The sequence below is a fragment of the Culicoides brevitarsis genome, chromosome 1 (genome assembly GCF_036172545.1).
Source record: "Culicoides brevitarsis isolate CSIRO-B50_1 chromosome 1, AGI_CSIRO_Cbre_v1, whole genome shotgun sequence".
NCBI lineage: Eukaryota > Metazoa > Arthropoda > Insecta > Diptera > Ceratopogonidae > Culicoides > Culicoides brevitarsis.
In genome coordinates, this window is record NC_087085.1 from 23772585 (window position 1) to 23797292 (window position 24708).

At 28.8% G+C, this 24708-nt stretch overlaps 5 protein-coding genes and 1 long non-coding RNA gene across 9 annotated transcripts; 2 read left to right on the forward strand and 4 right to left on the reverse strand.

The window, feature by feature from the left end:
- Positions 1-34: 34 nt before the first annotated feature.
- Positions 35-2001, reverse strand: LOC134827954 (uncharacterized). 2 transcript variants are annotated; one of them, XM_063840879.1, is made up of 3 exons: positions 1856-2001; positions 935-1794; positions 35-771 (listed from the first exon to the last, which is right to left on the reverse strand). In XM_063840879.1, the coding sequence occupies exons 1-3, from the start codon at positions 1946-1948 to the stop codon at positions 750-752; spliced, it is 975 nt and encodes a 324-aa protein (XP_063696949.1). In that variant the 5' UTR covers positions 1949-2001; the 3' UTR covers positions 35-749. The 2 variants fall into 2 exon arrangements, with proteins under 2 accessions (XP_063696949.1, XP_063696941.1); XM_063840871.1 differs by having other exon boundaries at positions 35-1794.
- Positions 1746-10163, forward strand: LOC134827945 (uncharacterized). Of its 2 annotated transcripts, none has more exons than XM_063840859.1 (8): positions 1746-1844; positions 2571-2672; positions 2753-4904; positions 5491-5616; positions 5668-5789; positions 5860-5956; positions 8444-8613; positions 9534-10163. In XM_063840859.1, exons 2-8 carry the CDS (start codon positions 2617-2619, stop codon positions 9784-9786), a joined length of 2976 nt encoding a protein of 991 aa, XP_063696929.1. In that variant the 5' UTR covers positions 1746-1844; positions 2571-2616; the 3' UTR covers positions 9787-10163. The 2 variants fall into 2 exon arrangements, with proteins under 2 accessions (XP_063696929.1, XP_063696925.1); XM_063840855.1 differs by lacking the exon at positions 1746-1844 and adding an exon at positions 2101-2222.
- Positions 10164-12549: 2386 nt separating this feature from the next.
- On the reverse strand, positions 12550-13173 carry LOC134837479 (uncharacterized). The gene has a single exon (XM_063852857.1). It carries the CDS (start codon positions 13171-13173, stop codon positions 12550-12552), a length of 624 nt encoding a protein of 207 aa, XP_063708927.1.
- A 1650-nt stretch (positions 13174-14823) lies between these two features.
- On the reverse strand, positions 14824-17050 carry LOC134827182 (calaxin). Its single transcript, XM_063839753.1, has 5 exons — positions 16806-17050; positions 16685-16751; positions 16242-16622; positions 16052-16154; positions 14824-15003 (listed from the first exon to the last, which is right to left on the reverse strand). Exons 1-5 carry the CDS (start codon positions 17029-17031, stop codon positions 14884-14886), a joined length of 897 nt encoding a protein of 298 aa, XP_063695823.1. The 5' UTR covers positions 17032-17050; the 3' UTR covers positions 14824-14883.
- A 448-nt stretch (positions 17051-17498) lies between these two features.
- Positions 17499-18002, forward strand: LOC134827426 (uncharacterized). The gene is made up of 3 exons (XR_010161792.1): positions 17499-17681; positions 17776-17840; positions 17899-18002. It is a non-coding gene; the product is annotated as an uncharacterized LOC134827426 (long non-coding RNA).
- Positions 18003-19365: 1363 nt separating this feature from the next.
- On the reverse strand, positions 19366-22758 carry LOC134828373 (5-aminolevulinate synthase, erythroid-specific, mitochondrial). 2 transcript variants are annotated; one of them, XM_063841336.1, is made up of 3 exons: positions 22665-22758; positions 19813-21420; positions 19366-19637 (listed from the first exon to the last, which is right to left on the reverse strand). In XM_063841336.1, the coding sequence occupies exons 2-3, from the start codon at positions 21352-21354 to the stop codon at positions 19512-19514; spliced, it is 1668 nt and encodes a 555-aa protein (XP_063697406.1). In that variant the 5' UTR covers positions 21355-21420; positions 22665-22758; the 3' UTR covers positions 19366-19511. The 2 variants fall into 2 exon arrangements, with proteins under 2 accessions (XP_063697406.1, XP_063697396.1); XM_063841326.1 differs by having other exon boundaries at positions 22582-22680.
- Positions 22759-24708: the final 1950 nt, after the last annotated feature.

Genomic DNA, 24708 nt, shown 5'->3' on the forward strand with positions numbered 1-24708 from the left:
CAACCAGTTATTTATTTAAATACATAGGATTTCTTTTTTCATTTATTAATTATTTGAATCTTATTTTATTTTAAAAAATAAATATTATATTTATATATTGTCGTGTTCTTCATCATTTGTACAAATTTTTCTACGGACTAAATACTCTACTGTAACGGCCGGGAAGTGGCTTTTAAAAAATTAATTTAATTTTCAATGTTGTTAGGGCAAGATTTAAATTTTAATATTGTTTTAATTGATGATTTTATTTTAAAATTTAAAATAATTTTGTAATTTCACATAAAATAATATAAATAAAATAATAATAATCGTTCTTTATTGTCATCTCTTTAAAGACATCAATAATTTAGGGGGAAAATCTGGAACACACAAAATCCTCTTTAATTTCATCAAATAGCAAACAAGTCTCGAACAGTCGAATTTCCATTGTAAATATTATCCGAAAATCTTTAAGTACAATCAGTGGTAAAAAATTATTTTGTTCTGTGTGCACCCTAAGTACAATCAATCTGAATCACATTATTATTTATTGAAGTAATGGTGTTTAGGAAGAGACAAACGGTCAAAAACTAAAATATTGAATCTCTATTGCTCAGCTCAGATAGGTGATCCGATAAGTAGCGACGTGATATCCCTTTCACCATCGAGATCGAATTATCGACCTCATAGATCACATCTATGAAGTTACCCAATTCGGGGCAATGGACCTTCCATTCACCATAATTATCGGTAGTAACATTTGTGTCCTTCTATTCTAAAGTGAATTTGAAACTGTTAAAAGTTTCAATTAGTGAGTGACTTAATAATAAAAATTGATTTAAAATAATTTTGATATCGAATTTAAACTTTCAAAAATGGATTCATATCTCTTAATCAACTTAAAAAATCTTCTATTTCTTTCAATTCTCGATCCTTAGCATTTTTATGTGCCCACCTTTGTTCAGCCTTTTTCGAATTCAACGTCCATTTGTAATGCGTAAGCTTTTGACGACATGCTTCTTCTTTACTATCAGTAGCTAAACATAATTTTCCTTCTATGGGGAATGGAGGCTCCAAAAAAATCTTTTGTAAACAACCTGAGTGATAAATATGACCACAATGAGCTCGTTCCACGAACCATTGATTATCTTCATCAGTAACGATATCTTTAGAATTTTTCGGTAAACATTTCTGTTTACACACTGGACAAACTTCATTTAGAAAATATTGAATAGTAAGTATCAAAAATTTACATGTTTTTTCCAAACAAGGCTGAACTTTAAAACTTGGTTCATTTTTATATTCTCTAAGAGGCGGCTCGACGTTTTTTCTTACGATCTCTTTTGCTTGTGCATTCAAGTATCGCATCAAATTATTCGGAAAGTTGCCTTCAAACAAGGTCCATTCTATTTTTGAATATGGATATTCAGGTGGAATTGTGGCTTCAACATTAAAAATGTAATTGTGAAATCTAGATTTAAGTATGATACAAGATCTTCTCTGACACAACTTTAATGTGAAATTAGCTTTTAGAGCAAACTCTTTCAATGAAATAAGTTCGTCGTGACAAACACATAACGGATTTTTCTGAAGTGTATTTGATAAAAATTTCAGAAAAGCAATAACCTGTTCTTTCCCTAGTAAGTTTGATTTGCAATGCTCTTCACAAATTTTTGTTAAATTGTTTAAAAACCTATCACTTAGTGTTTTGCTTTTTAGCTCAATTAAAAGACAATTTTTAGGATACCCATCTATAGGGAATCGTAGACAAGCAATTAGTTTAATAGTCAATGAATGAACGATTTCTACTGCAACCTAAAATAAATGTATTATTATTATTTTTTATCATTATCTGTACAATGAAGGTAATTCTTACTATTGTTTCTTCACAACTTAATAATCTTGAACACGTTATTGTATTTTCGCAACTGTTTCTAATATCAATTAACTCGTTCTGAATTGAATTCATTGATTACTTTATGTAAATATAACAATTTTTATGTAAATAAATAACTAAACTATTAAAATACATATTATTTAATTTCCAATTTCACATATAAATAAATACTTTTGCTATTTAAACACCATATCATATAAAATTGATAACTGGGTAAAGTACGTAAAATTTTAATTTACGTAAATGTATTAAAAAACCGTTCTAAATTATGTTTATATTTAAAAATTGAATATAAAGATTTTATAAATATTTAGCAATTTTTAAGCATAAATTGTGGTTCAAGTGTGTAAGTTTTGTAAATGAAACAAAAAAGTTTCTCACGCCAAAGTATTTCTGTATATATTATAATAATTTTTTAAATATTTATTTAAATTTAAAGATCGACAATATTTATTATTTCATATTAAATACATAAACATAATACAGTATATGTCTTATTTGTTCTAAAATACTTATTATTATAATAAAAAAATATTTATATTTTTATTTTAGAGCTAATATTGGATTGATTAATTTTTTTATGGTTATGATCTATTTTACAATTTTCGGGTTGTTGGTTGTTAAATTAAGAAATTATTTGGAATCAATTCAGGAAGTATCTATTATAAATGTTTTATCTTTATTCCATTACAAGTGAAAAGAACTTATGAACGAATATAAAAGATTTGTATAATGTAAAAATGACGAGCAACTATTTCAATTGTCACATTCAAGAATCGTTGTCGAATGAAAAACGGTAAGTCTTTTGCTTTAATAAAAATGTATTTTCTTTTTACTTTTAAACTCAAATGGAAATTTATAAAATTTATGTTACAGGCGTTGGGAGAATGCAATTAACTGCTATCGTGGGAATGATCCTCTGGGACTTTGGTGGAACTATATTTGCTGGCTTGAGCAAAATACTCATATGGATACAGAAAATCAATTTAGAAAATCTTTAGAGCAATGTTTATCAATATACGAAAACTATGACGGCTATAAACAAGATGTTCGTTTTGTAAAGCTTTGGATTAAATATATAGATATGCAACCAAATCCTCCCCAAATGTATCAAATGTTATATCACCGAGGAGTAGGCACAAGGATTGCGGCGTTTTATATTGGTTGGGCTCACTATTTTGACTCTGCTGGAGCATTTAAACAAGCGGAATCAATTTTTAATCTAGCTCTTCAAACACATGCAGAGCCCCTAGAAGAGCTGCGGGAAGCCCAAAACAAATTTCGTATGTCGATTGCGCAAAGAATGCTTTATGATGATGGTTCATCCAAAAAACGTTCTGCAACATGTTTAGCTGAGCAACGTCAACAAATAACACAATTGAATCCGAATGGAAAGCGACAACGAAGTGAATATGATATTCATGCTTCAAAAAATTCAGTTACCGAAGAAACACTCCAATTTTCATATAAATCCCTACAAGATCAAAATGCAGACGAGAAAAAACAAAACCATAAACACACACAAGAAACATACGATTACGTGCCGCCAACACTCGATAACTCAGCAAGTGTAATATTTTCTTCCTTAAATTATGTATACGATGAAACAAAAACTGAAGACATTAACCAATTAGACTGTAACGCAGTTTATGATTTTGATTCTGGTATCCAGCTTCCGTCAAACCATATGAAAGTAGCAACCAACAAATTCCAGATGTGGCGTGTGCCTTTATTTTTGGACGAGCCATGTGAATTGAAACGTGTTCACTACCCTCGGAACTATGTTTATCCTGGAGATGGTACCGAATACAGTTTAGAAGAGCTGAGATCGAGAAAATGGTATCGTCGAGTAGAGGAAATTCGTGATCGAAAACGAATTTTACATCAAAAACAAGAAGAAGAACGAGTTCGCTTGCATCAGGAACGTTTAAACTCAATAGCTCAGCAACAGGAATATAAGAAACGACATCAAATAGAAGAAAAGTTACGTCAAGAAGATTTAGCTATAGAGGAGCATCAAAGACAACAATACCTGAAAAGTCAAGCGCAATACATCATGAATACGAACAACTCGTTTTCAGGAAACAAAAGTTACAGCACAAAAGCCAACAATTCCTTTCATCAAAGCGACGATATTGAAGATCAAATTGAAGCTTCAACTATTAGCTTTTCGTCTGGAGAACATGGTGCCAATAAACGACTTACAATAAAATTCAAAAAAGAACGTGCGAAGGAAATCGGATCAGTCTTATCGGTTACTCCTTGTACGAAAGAAAAACAAGATCAGCGAAGATATACAGTTGTGAATAATTATGACAATTCCAAAAATGACGAAATAATTTCTTCTGGTTGTTATTTAAATGATGACACCACTTCATATACACTTATAAGTGCCGCATATGCAAATGAAGATGAAGATTCGTGTAATAGTGAGTTCAATAATTCAATATCTGGTGAAAATAGTATGCAAGAATACAATTACAACAATTTTTGCTCCACTCCAATACGTCCACATTTTGCTAAGAATTCAGAAAAAATATCATCCTTTAGCAATACTATAAAGTTAAAAAGTCGAACATCTAATAATTCATTCATGAATGATGACTCACAGTCCTCAGAACAAAAATGTTTTTTAGAAGTCGATAATGAAGAAACACGAAAACGACGCATAGAAAGTGCTCTAATAACTATTAAAACACACTTGTCACGTTCTTCTATAGATCCTTTCAGTCCTGAATTGTGTAAAGCCTTTCTGACTAAATTAAATTTTCCTAACAGAGAAAGCACATCTAATTGTTGCATTATCAATTCGTATTTTGCCCGATTTAGTAAAGGAATGGATATTTCTCTGGGCGGAAGCGATTATTATGTTGACAAAGAGGTCGGCAAAGGAGCTTATGGCGCAGTTTATCGCGGGATTAAAAATGACACGAAAGATGTTGTTGCTCTTAAGTATCAAAAGCCTTCGAACTCTTGGGAATTTTATATATGTCAGGAAGTTAGAAAACGTTGCAAAGATACGGACATGGTTAGTGATGAACTTAGGGTATTCCAAAAAGTATCTTGTTTCGCGTTTCCTCCCCCTTCACTTTTATGAAAAATGACCAAGGGGGGGGGGGGAGGATATAGAAATTATATATAGATTATTAAATACTTTTTCATACTAAATGACTAAATGAAGAAATCAAGTTTTGCTAGCTTTTTAGCGATATTTTAGTTGTTTTTCAACAATTTTGACATTTTACACTATTTTAGACTGAATGAATATCATTTTGATTAAAAAATCAAGAATTAATTTTTTACAAAAAATAACGAGCAAAAAATTTGAAAATTTTTTTTTTTTCGAAAAATTTTCAAAATAAATTTTGGAAAAGAAAATAATAATATCATAGAGAAAACTCAAAATTTATCAAACAATTTTAAATTTAAACAATTTTATTACTTTTCCATACGAAGTAGTACTAAAAACGAAAATCTATATAAAATTTTTATATCCCCCATGGTTTTTATTTCAAAAATATAACGCGAAACAGAAAACGTTTTTGGATCAAGCTTATGTATTATCTATATACTTCAATTGACATTTTTTATCCTTTTGCTCTTGTATTTTTCAGTTGCCTGGATTTATGCACATTTCAATGGCTCTTATTGCACCGAATTGCACGGTCTTCGTATCGGAGTTTTCTAGCTTTGGATCTCTGTTAGATATTAATAATAAAATACGAGCTGCTACTACAAAGGTATGTTTTACTTTATTTAAGTAAAAACGAAATTTCTTATAATTTTTATAGGTTATGCACGAATCGCTTGTCATGCATTTCACAAGCCAGATATTCAACATAGTCAACCACTTGCACAAGTGTAAAATTATTCATGCTGATATTAAACCTGACAATTTTTTACTGATGAAAGCGTAAGATATAAATTTAAAAAAAAATACATATTAAATACTTATTAAACTCAAAACCAAAATTATAATTTAGTCCAATGATTGACTCTCACGTACCAACACTTCGTTTGATAGATTTTGGATGTGCTATTGATATGACTCTATTTGAGGAAGATCAACAATTCAAAAAGGTATGGCTTTAGCTTTTATTTTTTTATCAGAAAAATTTCATACGTATCGGGTACATTGTACCTCCACTCCGATTTTGTCGAATAAATCCTTCCCCCATCCTTAATCACAATCCTGATATGACGTAAAGTAACATAAATTAAATTTAATGGACATTTATTAGTTTAAAAAAAAAGCAAAATACAAACAAAAATAGTTTTAAACCAATTTTTGATAATTTTTGTAACTAAATATGTTTTGAAAGTTAAAGATTTTTAGCGCCGTTTATCAATCAGAATTGCACAATGGATCTGATTATTGAATCTAAGTGCTCACCCGAAAGATCTGATCTGATCTGATCTGAAAATGACCATTATTACATTATTATGACCATCATTATTCCATTATTGGAAAAAGTTATGTAGGTGGTAATGAGAAACATTGTTTGAAATTGCACTTGCCTTAATATAAAAAATATTTATGCCTAATTACCGTTTTTACATTACAGTTTTTAAATTGAATTAAATATAATAGTGTAAAATGTCAAAATTGTTGAAAACAACTAAAATATCGCTAAAAAGCTAGCAAAACTTGTAGTCATTTAGTATGAAAATGTATTTCAAAATCTATATATCCCGGGCGAAAAGGATAAATCGCACAACTAACATTTTTAACAAACTGAGAAAAATCGATTTAAAGTTTTTTACGGTTTTTGAGCTGTAAAAATTTTTTTAAAAACTATTTCTTCATTTTTAAACTTACGAAAGTAAATAATTGGCCACTAAAAACACTTTTTGTACAGAAAATTTGTTTATCTAATCTCTAAGGGGTAGTTTTGGGAAATTTTTTATTGAGAAAAAGGATAAATCGCACAATTGCACAAAATTTCATATAAAAATGAGATTTTTTAAGTTTTCCAATTTCAATATTTTTCCAAATTTTTTGGTTCAAGTTGACTTTTTATGTAATAACAGAGCATAAAAAACACAAAAACATAAACAAAAAATGATTTGGAGAAATTTTTAAATTTGACTTATTACCAATTTGTATGCATTTGTGCGATTTATCCTTTTCGTCTATTCTTTCTATTGAAATAAAACTCATATTTTTTCAAAATTTTTGAAAATTTCTAAATGTATCTTAAAATACTCGTCTTTAAGCACATTTTCTCATTCTTAACTCAATTTTGTCAAAAATGTCAGTTGTGCGATTTATCCTTTTCGCCCGGGAAATAAAACTGGTATTTTTTAAAAATTTTTGAAAATCTCTCAATGTATCTTGAAATACTCGTCTTAAGGCATATTTTCTCATTCTTAACTCAATTTTGACAAAAATGTTAGTTGTGCGATTTATCCTTTTCGCCCGGGATATAATTTCCCGGGTGAAAAGGATAAATCGCACAACTGCAGTTTTTGACAAAATTGAGTTAAGAATGAGATAATATGCTTAAGTAATAATGAGATAATATGCTTCAATTAAACCAAAAATTTTTAGAAAAATCTTGAAATTAGAAGACTTTAAAAATCTCATTTTTAGAAATTTTGTGCGATTTATCCTTTTTCTAAACAAAAAATTTTCCAAAACTACCCGTACAGATTAGATAAGAAATTTTTCTGCACAAAAATTGTTGTTATTGGCCAATTTTTTACTTTAGTGAGCTTGAAAATGATGAAATAGTTTATAAATAAATTTTAACAGCTCAAAAACCATAAAAAACTTTAAACAGGCATTCCAGCGTTTGAAACCATTTAAAAATATTTAAAGAGTTATACAAAGATGTTTGAAACCCACGCGGCATTTCCGATTTTTTTTCAAACAAGATTTAATTGTAAATTTCTTCTCAACTAGAAATATTAAACCAAAACCAATAATTGAAAATGTCCTTAAAGATACCAAATTAGAGTATTACATATAGGTACAGACCCCGATATATGTTAAATTTAAAGGGACTTATTGCCCAAAAACCAGTGTTTGAAACCCACGTTTTTGGCAAAATCGTGAATTTTCTGATGATAATGCATTTAGACACGAAAATGAATATTTTAACGTGAAAGATCTTCGCAATCTAATGATGCCTACATATTTTGTTTTTAAAATTTTTGATTAAAAAGTCCAAATAAATCATTTCGAAATTTTCGATTTTTCAAAATCTCCATGGAATGCCTGTAAACCGTTTTTCTCAATTTGTTGAAAACTTCAGTTGTGCGATTTATCCTTTTCGCCTGGGATTTCTATATCCCCCATGGTTATTTTACATTAAAATGATGAGGGAGGGAACGCGAAACAAGATACGTTTTTGGAATACCCTAAATCATCATTTACATTTTCCTAACAGACTAAATACCTATTAAAAATTAACTAAAACAAAAACACGTAAAATATTTGTTTGACAGCTCCTGTCATATTTTCAGCAAATTGTCGTTTCAACAAAAATTCTCTGTTGAAACTTTTGAAAATTGTTGAATTTAAATCCCATACAAACTTTTCAAAAATTTATTTTAATTCAATAGGTTATTCAAACAGATGGATTCACTTGCATAGAAATGTTAGAGGGTCGTGACTGGTCATATCAAACTGATTTATTTTGTGTAGCAGGCACAATTCACGTTATGTTATTCGGTGAATATATGCAGCTTAGCAAAAACGGAACATTTTGGGAAATCAAAAATAAGCTTCCAAGGTAAAATTGAACAATATTAAAATTGCATGAGTATTGTTTAGGACTAAAAATATTAAATCTTACTTAAGAATGATCATGATTCAGTAAAAGTAAATAATAAAACACAAGGAATGTTTTTAGAATCTTTTTAGAATGTTTAGTAATTTAAGAAAAAGATGTAAAAATAGTCCTAAATTTGTTTTAATATTTGGGCAGCTTTTTTGAAAAAATTCTATCGAAAATTTTTTTTTTATTTTATGATGGATTCTTATCGATGATAAAATTCTGAGCAAAATGATATACATCTTGTTGGGCTCATGACTCATTTTGACCCAGTTAGGGCGCAAAAACGCGTTTTAGGCTCTAAACAGGCTCAAAACCTATAAATAGCTTTATCTCTGTAACGTTTTAAACGATTTTGATAATTGAGGTGTCGTTGGAAAGGTATTGAAAAGACGAACAAAATTGTCTTTGTAAAAAATTAGCTAACTTGAAAAATTGAAAAGTTATTAAGGAAAAACCGCGAAAAAGAGCCCATCTTTGAGCCTGTTGCATTTCTATAGCGCACTTTCAATTGGGCTCGGAGTACATTCAAATTAAAGGTAATCCTTTAAGGAATAACATATTAAAAATAAAATGTCTGCACTCCAAAGGTTAGTATTGTTAAAGATACCATTTTAAGTATTGTTAGAGGAAAATAAGCGAAAATCAGGCGTTACTCTTTTGCCTTTATCTCAGAAACCTTTTGAGTGCAGACATTTTATTCATCCTAATTCATCATAAAATAAAAAAAAATTTTCGATGGAATTTATTCAAAAAAGCTGCCCATTTGCTACATTTTTGAATTCCAATATGTGGCAATGTGCTAGTAGCAATGTAGTAATGTGGTAAAAGAAATGTAAATGTATATTTTCTCTTTTTTTGTTAAAATTATTTTTTAGGTACCTTAAAAAACATGTTTGGTCTGAAATATTTAACAAACTTTTGAACATTAAAAACGTGAAAAATTTACCAAACTTGAGTGAGCTGAAAATGTTGGTAGACAATGAAGTTTTGAATATGGAATCTGACTTAATTCATAACACGAGGATGTTATCAAACTTAGCAAAACCAGTCATTGTAAAACGTCAAAATAAAAAAACGGGGAACAAGTCACAATTGACCTCAAATTCATCTACTCTACTTAATGGATAATGCTGCTCCAAAGATAGTTTTATGCAACAAAATATGTTTGGCTGATTAAAATTACATGAATGCAAATAATTAGATTAGATAAATTATTCAATAATGTGTTTTTTTTATCGATCCATCGTAAAAAAATTTCGCTAGAACAAAAATGTCTTATTTTTTAAGGTTCTTTTTTTTTGTTTTGACAGTGTTGTGATTTTTCATGAAATGACCCAAACAAACAATTTGACTTAAGGACACGATGACAAACAAATTTAGTCATTAGATTGAACTCCAAATTAATTAGAAACTTTTTTTTCAAATATAAAAAATAAATTTTAATCTAATTCTTAAAGTCTACAAAACACATTTACCTAATCATTAATATTATAATATTGTAAATATATTGTAAATATGTATAAGTACTGTATGAAATAAAAAAAAATAAGATCAAGGAGTAAAAATAAAAGAAAACATTAAAAAAATCAATTGTTTTTAAATTCATCGATTTGACGAAAAAACTAAGAAACAAAAATCATTGATTTTTTCATCAACGTTTATTTTATAAAAGAAAAACAGAGTACGATTGTTCAACCAGGAAAGAAAAAGAGTTAATTCTAGAAATTTGAAACATGTAAAATTGAAGGACAAAAGCATGTGTGGAGGTGTCATTGTGTATTGGGATGAATCCTCTGACAATTGTGTATTGGGACATCCCGATGTAAACAATGATCAGCTGACTTGGGACAGCCGTGGTGTCCATTTATGTGCCCAAAGCCCGCCTCCACAAATGGCGACGAGGATAAAAATGGAAGTTTTGGCTGAAACGTGCAATTTGACGTGTTTTTTGAAGAAAATAGTGACAACGCATTTTTTCAAGATGGCGGACCTGTTGTTACACGTGTGAAATATTGTTTATTTATTGACAAATTGTATGATTTCGGCGAGGTGAGCTTTGGAAATGCACTGTTTTGAGGGAGTTTAGTCCCTAATTTGCATTATTTAACGGGTAGAAAGTCCCGAGATTCTGAAATTGTTGGGAAATGAGTTCCCAGTTGTTTGTTTGGAAGTATAGTTCCAAATTGAAGATATTTGAGGAAATAGTTTCCTGTTTTATGGAATTGAAGTTTCCATTTGTTGTTGTTTTGAAGTTAGTTCCAAAGTTGTTGTTTGGAAATCAGTTCCGAAATTGTTGTTTGGAAATTAGTTCCATATTTGTTGTTTCGGAGAGTGTCTCCAAATTCTCGCTGTTTGCGGGATTAGACTTCCGAGTTTTGTGGAAAATAAGTTTCCAAGTTGTTGCTTCGATGTTTAAGATCAAAATTTATGATTTTTAATGTCTGCTTGCTTAAGAAGTTTAGCCAAATGTTGAAAGACAGTCTAATTTGTTGTCGGAGAAAGTCTCCAAATGTTATTAAATGTCAAAGTTGGTGCACGAGTTCAAGGAAAAGCTATTTTGTTCCTTTGGAGGAACTTAGACTGATTGAGAAATTGTTGTGAAGAAAAAATATTCTTTTCGTTTTGAAGTATAACGGAGAAGCTGTTTTGATGCCGGGTCAAAGCACCTGTCAGCATTATTGTGAATTTGAAAAAATTTGTTTTGGAAACGGTTCATAATCGTCGATGGAAGCGAAGATCAGATTGGGCTGTGGATGGAACAGTCTGTATTAATTTTATGGAAACGTTTCGTATTTTTTTGGTTTTGAAACGAGTCGAAAGATTTTTTTAAGGAGGGAGAGGGAACGAGGAGTTGGAGAAAAACAAGCTGTAAAAGTAGATGGAGAATTTTGAGATTGAAATTTTTAAAGAATATTTGTTGATCTAAGAGATCAAAGAGATGGAGACAACAGATTAGCTTAAATGAGTTGATGAATGAAGATGTACTGATTACATGAAACTTGTGAAGTGACTTCCAACAGATTGCTAAATAAGATTTGATCTGGTTGGAACGAGACAAGATCGCCTGATTGAAATGTGAGGAGTTGTTCAAGTTTTTGGTCTATAAGTTGTAGAGTTTTGTTCTGAAAAAGGGGAGATGTGGAGGTGTCATTGTGTATTGGGATGAATCCTCTGACAATTGTGTATTGGGACATCCCGATGTAAACAATGATCAGCTGACTTGGGACAGCCGTGAGAGCGGAATGTGCTCCAACTTTGATATTAATTTAGAGTATTTAATAATTAATAATTATTGTATTTTATGTGCCCAAAGCCCGCCTCCACAGCATGTAATTAAAATGCATGCATTAAAAAAATAACATACATACCTAAATACTTACACTTTTTCTTTTTTTAAGCTTATCAAAAAATTAAAAGAACTACAATAGGTCTTTGGACTGGGGTAATGTCACCTGACCTAAATAACTTAAAAAAATCAAATTTTCCGTTCATCTCCAATTCATTTCCAATGTTCAGAATTGAAAACTATAAAATTTTTTATTTTATTTTTTTTTTGTTCTATTTGTAATTTTTTATGAAAATCTTTAAAAATTTGAATGTTTTTTTTTAATACAAATACTTTTTCATACGTATATCATTAAATATAAATATATCATTAAATATATCACAGAGGCGGACTAGGAAGACAAAAGTTACCGGGAATATAGGCCCAAAATTGACCCATTTTCAAAAATTTTATCATTTGTATATTGAAATTTCCGAAAATTCAGCCTATTTTTGCCTAAAAGTAAACCGGCCACCGGATCCGCCTCTGATATATGATTAAATGTAAATATTTCAATTAAATTAAGTTTGATTAAGTTTGATTAAATTAGGTTTGAGCATTCAGTACTAAGACCATGTTTTTTTTCTATTATAACCAGGATTGAAATAAATCGTTTGTTTTTTTTCATTCTCAACTGCTGTTTGTCTTGCCAAAAACATTGCTCCTGCAAACAGTGCTGCGTTGTTGATCATCGTTGCAAATAATGTGGTCATTTTTAAAGCTGGTATGATAAATGGCAGGACACTACTAAATAGTATTGCTGGAAAAAATAAAACAGGAACACCAACTTCCAAATAATGACTATATCCTTTATATTTTTTGTTTCCTAATAAATCGTCCCGATGTAGTTTATTTAAATCTGATAAATCTGCTCTTGCGTAATTGGGGTTTTCAATATTAGATTCATTTTTATATTCAATTTGAAATAAGTTATTCCGTTTGGGTACAACTTTTATCACAATCCCTGGTACCGATTGCAATATAATATTTCTCCCTTCAAAAAAATTTTCAAACGACTTTGATAATTGGTTCATCAAGTAAGTGTCATTTAGATCAGAATACTTTTCAAAAAAGTTAAAAGAGATTTTACTGTCATCAGAGTTAATTACATAGTTTAAAAAATCAGTTGCTGCATTTCCCGTGTTTTTGTGCAAACGTGTTTGTTCTAAACGTTCTGATAGCAAAATCATTGTACATCGAAATATGTTTAGTTTTTTAATACAGTTTAAAACCTTTTTTTGAGTGCTTGTATTCATACTATGACCTGTTTGGCGTTGTGTTTTTTTTGAAAATTGACTTTTATCCTCTATCAGCTTATCACCTATCTGTTGACAAAGGCACAATCCAATTATAAGGGTGAATACAAAGAAAGTGACACGACTTCCAATCATTTGGTTTTATGATTTTATGACTTTATTGATTTTAAAAAGTATGAAATCTTTTTCACGATATTTGTTTAGATCTTTACAATGTCGCGGTTCATGTGCTTCTAATGTTTGGTTTAACATTACATCAAGGAATCACAAAATGAATCAAAAAATGTATATGTAGAATACAATAACGTAATGTAGAGAATGCTAAGAGAAAAAAACAATTAAAATTCAGATAAAATAGAAAAATGTAGATAAATTAAGAGAAGGCTAATTGTAAAGTTAAGAGAAAATAATTTCTCTCAAATTTTTTACTTTTTTTAAAGTATATTTTTCAATAATTTTCAGTTATATTTTTAACAGTTTTTGACACTAAAATAAAATAATAATTTTAAAATACATAAAATAAAAAAAAAAAAACACAAAATTAGTTCAAATTTTAAAAAAGGTTCAGTCAAAAATTATCAAATATAAGATTTTGAAACGAGACTTCTATTTTCGTTAAGAGAAAGATTTTTAATTTCTTTTAGCATTCTCGGTAGCACGGTAATATCCATAATAATAAAGTACGTACCTACATATATACTAAGAAAAGTTAAGCGAGTTAACTAATTAACTGTTGTTTTGCAGATACAAAAATCAATGATATTCATCTTTTTATCTAGAAATACAAAATCGTAAAAACATTTTACTGCATTGTATATAGGGCCATTTTGGTCCGGTGGTTCGTATATTTTCGTGGTAAACTTTAATTGCTATGTGTCAATTTTTATTCTTCTTCATAGGCTTTCTAGGTTTTAATTTCATCTTGACATCTAAATAATAAACATGAATTCGGTAAATAATTTTCTGATTTGTTATCTTTAAAAATACTTAGATAGATGGCTCCACCCAGTGAATAGCACAACATAAATTTAAAAAAATATATATGTTAATATTCAAGAGACTTTGAATTGAATAACATTACAATGTAAAGCATTCTCTCGTACAACAGATGCAAAATAAAAGATGAAAATCTACCTCTAAATTATTGTAAAAAATGGTTTCTGCTTTTTGTTGTTCATTTGATTTCAATTTCAATTTTTATATAAAAATCATTTTTGACCATTGTTTTATAAAACACTAATGTCCATGAAACTCGTAAAGATAAAAATATTCATAAGAGCGACAATATTGTCTTACTCTAGCAACAAAACAAAAACTCTTACCTAACAAAAACGTATATGTGGAAAAAATTACCGAAAGCAACTAAAATTTTTCACAACAGCCCAATTCTAAGGGTTTTCTTAGAAAAAGCCTTTTGCAAAAAACTTATAATCGCTACTGTATATATAAATATGCTTTATTAATTTTTTTTGAAAATATGATAATAATAATAATACCTAATAATAAAACTTAAAACTCAATAAAATAGCAAAATATGAACTAAACTTTTTATTAGTGACTTAACAGAACTAAATAAAACTTACTTTGAATGGAAAAAAGTTCTTTTTTTACTTTATTTACATTATTAAATAAAATATTTTAAACTTAAGATTGTAATGTGGACAGAAATGAAACAGTGGCGCCTTCTGAAGGTAGAATTTGTCCAAATGCCTCTAATAACAGGGGTTGTTCAGTCACAGCAGTTGTATAATCTTGGAAAGAAACCTAAAAAACAGGTATAAATGAATGGGCATACACTGATATATTAAAAATTGAATTTAAAGATGCGTAATTCAACAAAAAGTCCATCAAAAATAAAAAACTTTTGATATGACGACATTTTTTTCGATTTAACGTTTGCTAAAAACAAGATATAGATGTATTCGTAATATATACGTCCAACTGTACCACGTTGCATATTTGATCGGTAAGAGATTTTTAATATTTCATTATGAATCCCGTTTTTTCAGTTTTTCGATTTAACGTTTTTTGTGATGTAGCCTTTTTCAATTCCATTCAGCTAAAAACAATGTTTTAGATGATATAGATGTATTCGTATATGTTTATTAAATTTTTATTTAATGAATTTAAATTTAATTTCCTTTGAATTCCGGATATATTCCGGGTGAATTTTGACATTCCGTTTGAATTACGGATAGATTTCGGGTGAATTTCAACAATCCAGTTGAATTCCAGGTTGAATTTCAATTAGGCTACACATGAAAAACGACATCTCCAGCATAACACCCCATTTTTTCTTCGAAACGCGGTAAAATAAAAACATCACATTTTTAGATTTGCTGACCAAATAGAACGTTTCCGATCAATAACTAGTGATCAGTTATCGAGCCGATGAACTGAAGCGCATTTACATTTTATAAAGTTTTTCATTCAAACTTTTTACGTGTTTTTTTTTATTGAAATTCAAAATGTGCTTTAGGTCAAAGTTGTAGAATGTGCATTGGACCAAATTTTAGATTGTGCATTGGACAAAATTTTAGATTGTGCATTGGGACAAAGTTTTAGATGGTTAAACGACCTTTTTTTCACAACATTTATTTAAATGTGCGATATTTTTTACCACCATAAAATTTTTAAAAAATTCGTCAAAATTTTCGTTTCTTCTTTTTTTATGGACCTGAAAAAATCTATTAATTTTTTAATTCTATTCCCGTTTTATGTAGAAGCTCAAACCGAGATTTTGGTATTTTTTAGATTTAAATGCCCAATTAAAATTTTGGCCAAAAAATAATGTACTATATTTACACATTACCTTTCCATCTTTGTCAATATCCAATTTACGCAAAGCAATTTCTACAAGATCTCTTACTCCTTCATCTGGATCCTCATCTTGTGGTTGTTTGATTAAGCAATTTCTGCAAAGTCAACGTAAAAAAATATTCAGAAATCTTGTAAATACACATCATGCTCGTGTCAGTCGTTTGCATTTAGTTATTCAATACCTTAACAAAACAAACATTTCATCTCTTGTTACAAATCCATCTCCATTTAAATCGTAAACTCGAAAGCAAAAAGCAGTTTTTTCCTGATGTGTACCCCTTAATAAAACAGATATTCCGACCAACCAACCTTCAAGTCGTATAGGCATTCCTTCATGTCCCCTTTCCCATGCACAAAATATGCGTTCCATTAGTGCTTCTTCGGTTACAACATCAAACGTCGAATGTAATAATTCACGAAAAACAGATCTTTCAATACCTTCGACTGTTGAATGTGGCTTTGCTATGGAAGAACCTCCGCTATTAGTAGCAAGAGATCTTGATCCAATATGACAGTTCGAAACTAACTTGCGGTACATTCGCACTAAAGCTTCTATTTCTGTTCTTTTAATACAGAAAAAATATAAAATTAAAACAAAATACAATATTCTTTCTACAAAGCTTACTTTGAGAAATGAGTCTTTTTCTTGTAGTATTCCATAACTTTTGGATGCAATTTACCCTGTTGTTCATCTAATGTATTAAGATTTTATTTGAAACTTCAAAATATAATAGGAAAATAATTACCTAGTTTAGACAATTTTCTATGAACTTTCTTTCTCGTCGGAAGATTCCTTCCTAAAGACCCATCCCCATTTTTACTCTTGCCACTTGCTCGCCTTGCAGATGCCATGAGTATTGAAACACTTTTCAGCATAACCGCGCTTCCTTTTGTTGACTGCCCATCTTTTGCGCGTGCCCCTTCAACATTTGTTAATGTTGATGCGATTGTAGACCAACGTGAATTACTCATGATGATAAGCAGAATACTATTTACTTTTCAGTAGAGATTTTGCTCAGTAAAATATGTATATATACCTAATAATAATAGGTAATATAGTTTTCTTATACCATATTATTTGATTATATTTTTTAAAGTTTAAGCAAAAAATCAATTTAATCAGACGGAAAAATCAATCACTTAACAAAATGTATACCTAAAAAACATAAAACGCCAAATTTATCAAAAGTAATTTTTGAAGATTTGATGAATATTAGCGTCAAACTTTTGAGAAATTTAAAAAAAAAAAATAGATTTTATTCACATTTAGTATATATAATAACTAGGTAAATATTATAAAGTCATAAATTATTATGATTCTTCGGCTAAAAGCTTCCTTAGTTTTAGTTTTTGAACGAAATAACAATAAAGATTTAATCGGATTTTTCATCGAATGTTTTGTCTTTGAAATTTTTTCTTTGTTTGGCTTTGTACTTTGAACTTGAGCAAAATAAATAAAATTTAATTTGGATTCTTTCCAAGTTCCTCCCTAAATCCGGTGCTAAACAAATTGCATTGGCCTTACTCACATGAAATATTTTTTCTAATTTGTATTCAGGAATAATATTTTTCTTATTTTTATTTAATTTACCTTGTTAGAAACTTTATCAATACACATTAAAGTACGTTTATTTTAGAATTAAAAATACCTAAATCCACTTTCTAATATTCTTTTTCTTTTCATCTGCATTTAAATATTTCTTAACTTACTGTTAGGACAAAAAATGTGTGAACAGAAAAAAATGTATTTACAAAAAATTGTTTGATCAATAGTATGGCAAGTACTTTATTTTAGAATATATGATGTATTTTATAATATATTATTATCATGGCAGGCAGCAGGCTGAAAATCCAGTACGAGCTGATATCACTTGTGAAAATTAACATAAACACATTTAATATCTATGTAATTTACTTATCTTACTATATTTTGTATGTGAGGATGTTTGGTTATATAATAAAAATTCAAACCATATTTAAGTCCTGAAATTCATCAAAAAATCTGTGGGCCTTAATGGTCCGGTGGTTTCGTCGTTGATTATCTTTCGTATTCATTTATTGATTAAATCATAGAATGATTGTTATTGACTTAAGATTAGCCTTATTTTTAATATTTTATATTGATATTACCATATTATAATTATTGATTATTGTTAATCTCTGAATAGAGATCCTCCTCGCATATGTGGTGCATTCCATTCTAAAAAAAATACCGAAATCCCGGATTTTAAATTTACTTTATTGACATTTATTTTCGCCTTATTTTAAAATTTTTTATCAATTACTCAAAATTTTTTAAAAACACAAAAATATCACATTTTTAGCCTTTCTGACCAAACGCTTTGTTTTTGTCTATATGGTAAAAATTGATGTACTCGAGACGAAAACAATCCTGTTGAGCAAAAATTTCAAAATAATAAACTTGAAATTTTGACCTTTTTTTTCGTTACACGGATTTTGCCCATATTTTAAGATAAAATTTAACTATCATAAAATTTTAAAAAATAAGGACAAAAAAATTTCGCCAAAGCAAAAGTTTCTTCTTCTTTTTCACGATAAACTAATGGAAAAATCAAAACCGTGATTTTGGTATTTTTTGAATGGAATGCACCATGTTTAAAATATATGAAAATTATCTTATTGGCGTAAGAAATGCTTAGCGAAAAAAACACTGATATCCTCTTATCAGAATGAACTTGCTTTTATGAAATCAGTAGAAAGTCAAATTTCCGTGTGTTTTGATAAAATCTCTAAATACCTCTTAAATATTCTTAAAAATGCTTCAAATTTAAAAATCGATTTATGTTAAATTAATTCAATCGGTTAATTAAACTTCAAAAAATATTTAACACTAAAAATTATGAAATATAAGAAACTATAAAATAATAAAAATAAATTTTTTTTTAAATTTTAAAAAATTTTTAAAAAATAAAAATTTTATTTAAATTTTCAACTTCTAAAATATACTTTATATAATTATTGGGAATGCGAGATTTCCTAAAAAAAATAAAGCTAAATATTGTAAATTCTATGAATGAAATATTGACAATAGTTTTAAATCAACAAAATTAATTGAAAATTGCTAAAATATAATTAATGATAAAATATTCAAAATGGACAAAACCATGTTGAAATTTACCTTGCTTCGTCAGGTATACGATTGAGAAAAGTGAATAGCAAAAGGATTAAAAACTTAGTAGTGTGTTAAAATGGTTTATTTGGATTTCGATAAAATCAATAAGATTAGATTTTAGATTATATATTTTAGTTTATATAGATTTTATTAGATAGAATGAAACCAATAAATTATTTTTTTTAAGTTGATATATTTTAAAAGTGGAACAAATTTAAAATTTAAACAAAATGTATATTTGCAGAACTTGTACCCGCCAATTCGTGTTTGATTTCATAATATCTGCCATTTTTGACTATGCTTTTAAAGCTTTTAACGGTTATGTTGCTTCTACGACCAATTTTGGGCAATTCGGAAGTTGACAAATATTAACAACAGGACCACATTCAAAATTTAGTGCCTTACGAAGTTCGAAATTTAATGGTTTTTGGCATAACTCACATTCCTAAAAAAAAGAGACTTTATTGATGTAAATTAAAAATAAGGCAAAAATGTTTTGAAAAAGGATTTTTAATTTTATTTAAAAAAAAAGTTTTGATTTTTTAAAATTATGGTAGTAAGTGCTTCAAAAATACTAAATAATATGGATAAAAAGGAAGAATTTTCAAAACATTGTTTACCTTTTGACATTTAGATGTATTCAGTTTCATTCCTAGAACATCCCAAACTTTTTTCATGTCAGCCACCATACGATCAATCATCTCGGGTGTATGGTATGGAGTCGGAGCTAAACGAAGTTTTTCTTGACCTTTCGGAACCGTAGGATAATTTATTGCTTGTACATAATGTCCAAAGTCACGTAACATGAGATCAGACACTTGAGAACACAATAGTGGATCACCAATTTTAATTGGAATAATGTGACTTGGTGTATGTTCAACAGGAAATCCTTCCTCAAACAGTTTTTCTCGCAAGTATTTTACGTTATATTGATGTAGTTTTCTTAATTTTTGGCCTTCTTGCGAAGCTAAAATTTCTACAGCAGTAAATGCTCCTGCAAGAACTGTGGGTGGTAACGAAGTGGTAAAAATAAAGCCAGCAGCGTATGATCTGATCATATCTATCAAATTTGAAGTTGATGCTATGTAACCTCCTATGTTTCCAAAAGCTTTTCCCAATGTTCCAGATATAATATCCATTTCGCTCAAAAGACCATCACGTTCACCTATACCAGCTCCATGTTCTCCATAGAGACCTACAGCATGTACTTCATCAACAAATGTGATGGCACCGTGTTCATGAGCTACATCACATAATTCTTTTAATGGACAAACAGCTCCAGTCATTGAGTGAACTGTTTCAAAAGCTACAATTTTTGGGATTGACTTGCTAACTTTTGATAAAAGCTCGTTAAGATGATTTACATCATTATGTCGGAAGATGTGCTTTGGGGCTTGGGAATTTCGGATTCCCATAATCATAGAAGCATGATTACCAGCATCAGAGAAAATTTGACATCCTGGAATTGCTTTAGCTAACGTATATAGCGTAGAATCATTTGCGACAAAACAAGAAGTGAATAGCAATGCTGCGTCTTTTTGATGAAGTTGAGCAAGTCGATTTTCTAAGCGTTCGTGATATAAAGAATTACCTGATATATTTCTAGTACCACCTGCTCCAGATCCATGTTCATCCAAAGCAATTCTAACGGCCTCTTTGACCTTTCGATGCGAAGATATTCCAAGATAGTCATTAGAACACCAAACAGTTATTGGTTTTTCCCCATAGCTATATTCAAGAGCAGAGGGAAATTGGCCGATGCCTGCTAAACGATTTACTTTCTTAAAAATGCGATACGAATGATCGTTTTTCTTTTTCATAATTTGTTCATGAAAGAAATCTTCGTAAGGAAATGCCCGAGTAGTAGGAATGTCTTGTACATCCTCATCAACTTTTTTGACTTTTTGATTTTTATTTTTAGATAAAAATGGACACTCCTTTTCTTCATGTGATATTTGAACATCAGTTTTAGTATTCAGATCACGGTTTTTATGTTCGACTTCATGAGAGCCACTTAAAGTTTTCGATAAGGATAATTCAGTTGTTTGTGCCGTCGACATTTTTCGTACTACTGGACACTGATGGCCGTATGTCTTCAAAAGTGCAGGCCCATAGTTCCGAATGAAATTGGCATTAAATCGAGTTAAGAATGGGCAAGGCATTTTCTTAATGCTGCTTACCAACAGTAATGTTGCGAATTTATATATTAATGCAGATCTGTTATAAAGCTGAAATAAATAGTAAAATAAAAGTCAATTTTGCTTTAAATTAAGATTTACTTAAATATTAAGGAAATATAGTATACACGCAATTTTAATTATTTAAATATTTAACTATGACAATGTATAAAAAAACACTTCGTAAACTAAATTTTCCAAAATTTCATTGCATTCCTTAACACATTGTATTTTTTTTTAAATTAGGTACCTAGTTTGTGTTTATTTGTTTTTAAATTAAACAAAAAAGTACATATTCCTATGTTATTGTACCGAATCGATGTTTAGTTCATGAGCATAAAGTTTTGTTCAAACCAAGGGAATATCAATTAAATATAACGACAAATAAGCTAAAAAATACTACAAATCGCTTTGACAATTTTTTCCATTTTCAATCAAACTTTTCACTAATTTGATCCCCTGTTGGTCAAGTCAAAGCATTTTATGCCTAAATTATCATTTTGACAATTTTTGATGCTCTTGAAATTGTACAGAATGCATCGAAAACCATTTGCTACAAAAATATTATATTTTATAAAAATATTAGAAGGAAGTATCGTAATAAACATAATTTGAGTGACATTTTCTAATAAAATAAAATAAAAAATAAGCTTGATAATTGATAAAGTTTGATAATTGCTTTGTGTTCATTTTACAAACTTTATATTCACTTAAAATATATTGTTATTTTGGGCAAAACATGTTTTGTAAATTTCTTGCATACCAAGAATCATTTTTTCGGTTATTTTTATTTATTTTTTATGAACCAGAGTATTTCTAATATTAGTTAAATTAATTTCAAGGATCGTTAAATATAATGTATGTTCTAATACGTTAGTTAAGCAAAATTTGGTGCAAAACTAATTTAAAAAATGGAATGGGGTTCTTTGGACTAAATCCTTTTTTGTCAATCCAGTATGTCTTAGTCAACGTGGCACAAATATTTTTACCGTCGAAAAAAAGTTTTTGAGTAATTATAAATTACATCAAAATTGTAATCATGTACATATTCAAAAAAAAAAAAAAAACAATTTTTTTTAAATCTAATCTACGATAATTGATGAGTGTTTTTTATACTGAAATTCTGTTATTTGATTTATTATATAAGAATTATTGTTCGAGAATTAAGTTGATTCTTTTATTATGTAATATTTTTTAAAGATTGGCTTTTACCTGTACTGAACGGTAAAATATCAAAATTCTTAACAACATGAAATTAAAATTAAAAAATTAATGAAAACAATATTTTCACTTACAGATTGTCTTGTTTTTTAAATTCTACTATGAAATAAAAGTAGGTCTGAAAGAGTACAACTGCGTGAGAGTTGCTTTACATGTATTGTATTTATATAATGTAGGGTCATTACAATTCTTTTTCATGTTTCACGTTTATACGAAGAAAATGTACTTTAGTTCGTTTTTATATTTTTATTTTTGTTATTTTTTAATATTTATTATAATAATTATTAATAATAATAGTAATAATAATTAATACTATTCATGATTGAATCTGTACGTAAATATTAAAGTGAAAATTTATGAAATATAACAAAAAAATATTTAGACAAAAAATAGTATATTATTTAGCTTAAAATATATTTCGACATATATAATAAGTAGACGAAATGTCCAGTCACGATTCTTGTGGTCTCGGCTTTGAGACACACATTTGAGAATTTGTTTTTAATGCTATAAATCTTTATTTTAAATGCTAAAAATTTTAATACATCAATTTTTGGCCGCTCCAAATTTTTTGAACTTTTTATCCCATGTCCAAAAGTCGAAAATCCAATGGGGCAAAATAAAAAAAATTGAAAATGTCATCAAAATTTACCGTTTTTTTGGTCTTTTTTCATATTTTTTCATGAAATTTTTCAAGAAAAAATTTTTAAAATTTTGATTTTCAAGACTTTTTGTATCGATATTTTCTGTCGTTTTTTCGATTGAAAAATCATTACAATTAAATTATACAAAAAACAATAGCAATTTGCTTTATGTTGTCTATTGAAATATTTTTGTTTCAAAAATCAATTAAATGTAAGCTAAACTTAATTTACTGTTAAGAATCAACCTTTAACATCCAAAACGCTGAAAAACATATAAAAAATGAATATATTAAACAAATTAATAACTAATAATTTAATAACTAACTAATTTAATATTTTAAACAATTGTGCCAGCTTTTTACAGCATTTCAAATTTATTTTGAAAAAAAATCCGGTGTCCGTATGTCGTGATGATTTAGATTTTAATGAAAACGACCGAGTCCAGAAATCATATCTTTCAGAAAGTCATGAAATCAGAAATCATGATTTCAACGAAACTTTGGAAGATGAAAGATCTGGGAAAATGTTGGAAAATTTTGAAAAATAGTTGTCAAAGGGGGGGGGAGGAGCTCTTTTTGGGGGGAGGTCTTTTTACATGCTATAAGATGTCATATTTAGATTTTCAAAATTTGAAGGTATACTGTACTCCATTGGGCAGTTGTGGCTGAAAAACTAAAAACCTTAAATTTCTCCCCAAAGTTTCGTTAAAATCGGAAGACATGATTCCTGGACTCGATTGTTTCAATATGGAATTCGTCAATGTAAACTCAATGTAAGATATGTATACTCGTGGAAAAACGGAAAAACTTGGACAATATTTTAGTATTTGAATATGACAGTTCAAATGGTGTTGAGCTGTTAGTTTCAACGAATGCTTTTCAACTTCGTTTTTATTATTTTTCTGTTAGCAAGATAGCAGTAACTAAATATTCTGTGATAGTGAAAATTTATGCGAGGAATTGATAGATTTAACAATAATATTATATAATAAATATGTTTAATTTCTTTTTTACGCAGCCGATTGAAGTTATTTTCTTACGGTTGCTGCTCTTTTTTTTTGTGTATAGCAACAGTACATCATCAGCAGTTTGTGCAATGAAGCATTCATGATTTGTAGGGATGTTTACCTTAAAAATGTTACTGAAATTGGACTCAGCACAGCGCACTTCTTCGGAAAGTGTTTCTGAATTGAAAATGCGATAATACATTTTTATCAAATACCTATTTCGAGAATCGGGCTTTAGAATTAAAATAGATGCCAATATTTTACTCAATTAATTTGTCTCCGCAGAAGGAAGGAAATGGAAGTCATCTCCTTAAATAGATATTCACTAGCCCAAAAAGCATTTTGTTGCTTTATGTTTTTGTTATAGAAATTCTGAAAACGACTTTCTTTATATGACAAATTGTTTCGTTGGTTGATAATTATACATGTACAAACATCCGAAATGAGAAAAAAAAATTTAGTATTAAT